At 37.9% G+C, this 5,877-nt stretch overlaps 1 protein-coding gene across 1 annotated transcript; it reads left to right on the forward strand.

The window, feature by feature from the left end:
- Positions 1 to 187: 187 nt before the first annotated feature.
- LOC113662731 (C-C chemokine receptor type 5-like) lies at positions 188 to 5,573 on the forward strand. Its single transcript, XM_027177805.2, has 4 exons — positions 188 to 1,078; positions 1,265 to 1,402; positions 1,527 to 1,577; positions 4,286 to 5,573. Exons 2-4 carry the CDS (start codon positions 1,359 to 1,361, stop codon positions 5,310 to 5,312), a joined length of 1,122 nt encoding a protein of 373 aa, XP_027033606.2. The 5' UTR covers positions 188 to 1,078; positions 1,265 to 1,358; the 3' UTR covers positions 5,313 to 5,573.
- The last annotated feature ends 304 nt before the right edge of the window (positions 5,574 to 5,877 follow it).

The raw sequence follows: 5,877 nt of genomic DNA on the forward strand, positions 1-5,877 counted from the left end.
ATAATATTAATAATGTGTAATATTAAACTTTTGTATTATGTTCCTTATGTTCTGTAAAGCTGCCTCGAGACAATGTCCATTGTTAAATGTGATATACAAATAAATTTTATTATTTGAAATGAATTACATTTTAATTTTTTAATAAGAATTTTTGTTCAATAAAATGTGCAGTTTCATGGAATACATATGAAACTGTCTCGGGGCAAAAAGAATGAAAAAATGAATTCCACATGTCTATTTTTTGCAGCGTTCATCTTAGACCTCGAGTACCGTAAGTTGCACTGTGGTCAAGTCGACAAACGTCATGAATTATCAGAAGTTGTTTCTCTTTCCAGTGACCCAGTGAACTATTTCGTATGTCTGTGGAACCACAAATGATGTGACTGTTCTATATTTCAGCCAGCTTTTGTGATTCAGGTGACTCACTTTAAATGAACGTGTAATAGAGTATAAAAGCGATGGGGTCTTCGTTCGGTCTTCGACACGATGCTTTCGGAGAAAAAATTTAAAAGCAAAAAAAAAAGTTTGCCATCACAAATGCGGTCGTGTTTCCACAGCCTTCTGGTCTAATATCACAAGTCATCTTCCCTGGTGTAACCTCAGTCAAACCCTGCTAGAAAACTTCCTTTGTACACCTTACGTTCGCTGAAAACCACTCGTGCCCTGGAGGTAGATTAGTGGTATAGGTGTTACACATACATGAGAGGTTTATTTATTTACACCGTGTCAGGCGTCATGAGAGAAATTTCCTCAGGTTACATTTATACCTCTAGTGTGAGTTTCACAAACAAAGAAGTCTTCTTGAGCAGTCGGCGTCTTGCAAGCTCAAAAAACAAAATGTTTGAACTTCATTGCAGAAGAACATTAGCCCCTAGCTCGGTTTCAATATCTCGAGAGCCAATCCTGTGCTTGCTCTCAGCACCTTAATTAAATGCAGCAGGTTATGCACTTTTGCAAAGAGCCCCCAGACTCTTCACAGAGCGGAAGTGTCAAAACCAGAGACCTCAAACACCTGTCGTCTTATTTCACAATCTGGCATTGAGGCGCTTAGGCCAAGTCCATCGGTTTTGGAATTTTTGTAAGTATTTTCTGCCAAAACTCCCCCCCCCCCCCAACATTATACAGTTAAGCCGACGTTATTGCGTTCGTTTATTTTGATCTCACGTCTTCTGTGTTTCACTCGTGAACTCTTTCCTATTTTATACAGTATGTTTCTTCTAACAAACTCAGTAGAAACCTACACTGTGTGTGCGAAACCTTTCAGATTCCTTCATCACCTTCTAAGGCAGTTTGCAGCTTTGTGACATTTTATTCAAACCCTCAGCAGAATTGTTTAAAAGTATTGTTAATCTGCAAAGATGTCCAACGACAGCAGCAGCTTCTGGAGCTCCACAATACAAAGGTGAAAACAATATAATTTTAAAAACCAATGTTTATTTCTTTAATTGGTGCATATCTCTTTATATGATATAGGAATATAATATAATATAATAATAATGTTTTTTTTTTTTTTTTTTGCATTGCAGTGTTTTAAAAAATGTTGTTGCCAGTGACGAGAATAACACATCTGATGAAGGGTAAGAGCTTTTAATCTGATTATAATGTGTAAATATTTCCAGCACTAAGGCATCTATTTATAACACGAGTGCAGACACGAGGAGGTTATATCGATATTTGCATTACGACGCTTTAATAAAGTAACAAGTGCACTTTTATCCACAAAGGTGTATCGTGAACACAGTAGAAATGGTGATCTGTTGTTTGTTCATTGCAAAAAAAAAGTATATTGATATATCTATCTTTTTTTCAAACAGCTCTATTTAATATAGTGAACCTTTAAAACTTAAATAAAAAAGATTCCATCTGGGAAAAACCTTCATCAGCTGCTGCAAGATATCGTGTCATTTTGGGTGGTATTTTAAGATGTGGTTAAGGTTTATAGTACATGGTTAGATCGTTTGATAGAGAAACTCAGTACAGTGCTTCCTTTGTGTGCATTCCTCAAGATGTAATGCAGGAAGGCTAATATTCTTGGTAAAAACTGCATCGTGTTGTGGGGAAGAAATAAAAATGCTGACTTTCAAAAATAAGTCAGAATTTCGAATTTCTAAAACAATGAATGAATTTTTTATTGGAGCATTAGAGATGTGTGTGAATAATAATAATAAATATATACAGTACAAAAGAAATCACTTTTGCACATAAAAGCAATTCCTGTATCATTTTCTATCTCTTATTGTATAATTTGTATAATTGTATAATTTTTTTTATAATTTGTATAATTGTTTTTTTTATTATTAGATATTATGAGTTCGATCCTTTTATAGTTGCATTTAATGGGGAGGATTTATGAACCTGAATACAAAAGAATTTCTTAAATCGTGAACATGAATTGTGGAAATCCAAACGGGCCTCGAATCTGTCCGATAGGATCTGTATATTTGGGGAGTTGATGTTAACAAATGATGTTAAATAATAAATAAATGATGTAAAAGTAAACAAATTTATAAATTTACTTTTACAGAAATCCGTCGATCAACAGAAATGACATGATAAAAAAAACAATTGGACAAATAATAACTGAATAAAAAATCAGTTCCGGTTCAGTATGAGTTATAAAAACACTTAGACATGACTTTACAAAAAAAGATCGACACATGTGGTCCTGATCAGATGTGCCTGAATTCTGCAAAATCAGAAATGAACACAAAATCAAGCAAATTCCACAAAATTCTACAAAAAAACAAAAAACAAAAAAATACACAGATTTCCTGCAGATTCAGACCAAAACTTGTCATGTGATGTCATCACACCATGCATTCACCCGAAGCCCAGTTCGATGAACATGCACTAAACACCGGTGTGTCTATTACACAGAGTAATGACATATCTGTCGTAACTGGTTGTAGTTTAAAAGAAGAATCATTTACTTGAAATTTTGACAATTTAAGCAAAAATTAAAAGCTTTGTGTGTTATATATATAACAGGGACTTGACCCCTTACTTCCTTTAAAGGGGAATTGTAATATAAAGCATACAAAGATATTAAATACAATAAACCTATTACAACTGGTGGATCCGGCGCGCAAGGTGATTTGTTCCGGCCCGTCATGTACCCTTGTGTCTCTATAATAAATGTAGTTCAGTGAAACACCAAACCCTACAGGTATGACTTGATACGTGAGCCACGATGACTGACAGGACAGATGAGAACTTTTCTTAGTATCGATTTCTCCGTTCATTTCTTCCTTCGGTTAATTCAGTGTAACGACATTAACTCTACTCTACTTACACGTGCGAATCTTCATTCTAAAGCGACTAATCACACGTGCACCAGTGTGTGTGTGACTGCACTGACAACATACACACCTGATCACATCACTGCTACTGTATAACATGTCATTTCTCTCATTAGAAAAGCAGCCTGAATGTTTGCTCATTATTAAGATGGTTGTTGTAGTTTAAAGAATCATACAAAAAAAATATTCTGACAAAAATACTTTTTTATTATGTGCACTGAAGTCTCAGTGATGGCATCTTACAATGCGCTGATGTTGTTGTAATGCAGTTTCTAAATATGACACGAACATGTAGGGGAAAAGCTATCTCGAGTGTCTTATAGTGCAAGAACACAACATATAGGCTCCTGTCCTTGTGTCATCACTCATATAGCCAGATCTCTCCGGCTCCTCGATCGCTATACAAGTGCCTGTGCAGAGTTAGGGACCAATTCCTGCTTCTGCACTCTGCACAGAGTTTCTACCCTAATGTGAAGAGGTGGCTTGACGTTTTATATCTATATCATTTTCTTTACAAGTACGCAGTTTAACGATGCACGTTCGTCAGGCGTGTCTTGTTTTTTATCATTGCCTTCTCAGAAACTCCTACTGTGAGTCGAGTATTTCGTGTAATCCTCCTTAAAAGATTTCATTTTGACTTGCAGAAGTGCTTCAGGTGCAGCCCCAGTTTTACAGTAGCTACTATTCTGGAATGGAATCTGGCCAAAATCTGACATAGATCTGATCTTACATTATATTATCAGATAACTATTGTTGTCAATCGTCAATACAGAATAGATACCGAGTAACACAGAGAGAATACAGTACATCTATTTCAAAACTAAACAAATAGAAATAATATTCCATTAATCATGAAGTTGTGGTGCTGTAGGTTTTATTTATTTATTTATTTTACTTCATGTACCATACTCATGTACCATACTCATGTACCATACTCGTGTACCATACAACTCCATAATATTTAAATGCTGCTCTTTTCTCTTCAGCGCACTATATGACTACTCTGGATATTACGAAACTGACACCACTGAAGGAGAACCGTGTACATTCAGCTCCCATGCAAGTCATTTTGTCCCGGTTCTCTACTCGCTGTACTTCGTGGTCGGCTTCCTGGGCAACATGCTGGTGTTGTGGGTGATCCTGAGAGGAGCTCAGATAAAAAGCATGACTGATGTGTCTCTCCTGAACCTGGCCATCGCTGACCTTCTTCTCATCTTCACTCTCCCCTTCCTGGCTCACTACGCCAGAGATACCTGGGTCTTTGGTAATGCCATGTGCGTGATGGTCCTCAGTCTTTACTACATCGGATTTTACGCAGGAATTTTCTTCATCGTGTTGATGAGCGTCGACAGATACTTGGCGATCGTCCATGCTGTGTTTGCCTTGAGAATCCGCACAAAGGCTTATGGGATTTTAGGTAGCGTGATCATCTGGATTGCAGCTATTGCAGCCTCATTTCCTGAGCTAGTGTACCTTGCAACTGGAAGGAATGAAACCAAAACTTGCTCCGCTTACCAAAACGATGTTGATAAGTTTAAGAGAAGTTTGGCTTTGATTAAAATGAACATTTTGGGTCTGCTAATTCCACTGGTTATTGTGGGATTTTGCTACTCGATGGTGCTCCGCAGGCTTCTGTTGCTGCGTACGTCCAAGAAACTGGCCGTACGTCTTGTTGCGGTGGTCATGCTGGTCTTCTTCTGCTGTTGGATACCGTACAACATCGCAGCCTTTATTAAAGCACTGGAACTGCGGGAAATCCTGATTTCAGAATGTGAGCTCAGCAAACGCATCCATCTGACGCTGCAAGTCACCGAAGCCATAGCGTACTCACACAGCTGCCTCAATCCGTTCCTCTATGTGTTCGTGGGGGAAAAGTTCAGGAGGCAACTCGGGAGACTCCTCCGCCAGACACCATGCTTCCATGTGCAGTGCATGAAGAGCTACATGACCCGCGCCGCATCCTCCGTGTATTCACAGACCACAAGTGTAGACGAACGCTCGGTCGGTGTCTGAATGTTCGGCCGGTTAAAGACCTGTACATTTTTTACTGTACAAACTTGCAATGCTTTGCATATTCAGACTTGAGAGTCAGGGTAATTAGACATAATCCCACAGCTATTGCAGAAGTGACACAAGCGTTAGGTGGAGTTTTAACCTTTAATTTAAACCCATTTTTTTACAGGATCGAGGATGTATTAAATATAAATATTAAAGTATTATATCTAGCGCCACTGTCTGACAACTATATATATATATATATATATAACAATAACATAATTATGATGAAACTGAAAAAATGAATGACTACCAGGTGTCTTTATTCCTCACAGATGACACAGACAGATCTTATACATGACAGCATATTGTACGGATAAAATTATGATCCACCCCTAAAGTGAGCTGTAAGTGTAGATGAACGTACTGTATAGCAGCTTATCGGGTCTACTGAAAATTTGAAAACATCATGATGAATGTGGGGGACGATGTGGGGGATGGGGACGAATTTGAGAGAATCTTTTTCTGCCGTGTTAGTACAGTAGGTCCTGGTGCATGATGGGAGTTGCAGGCTAGACCTGAC

Source organism: Tachysurus fulvidraco, chromosome 3 (assembly GCF_022655615.1).
Source record: "Tachysurus fulvidraco isolate hzauxx_2018 chromosome 3, HZAU_PFXX_2.0, whole genome shotgun sequence".
In the NCBI taxonomy this organism is placed as follows: domain Eukaryota; kingdom Metazoa; phylum Chordata; class Actinopteri; order Siluriformes; family Bagridae; genus Tachysurus; species Tachysurus fulvidraco.

What these genes read in the sequence shown, in the direction of transcription:
- LOC113662731 (XM_027177805.2), top strand. Translation starts at nt 1,359, where the DNA reads ATGTCCAACGACAGCAGCAGCTTCTGGAGCTCCACAATACAAAG. An exon ending in TGGAGCTCCACAATACAAAG is followed by an intron (nt 1,403 to 1,526) that starts GTGAAAACAATA and finishes TTTGCATTGCAG; the next exon opens with TGTTTTAAAAAATGTTGTTG. An exon ending in AATAACACATCTGATGAAGG is followed by an intron (nt 1,578 to 4,285) that starts GTAAGAGCTTTT and finishes TTTTCTCTTCAG; the next exon opens with CGCACTATATGACTACTCTG.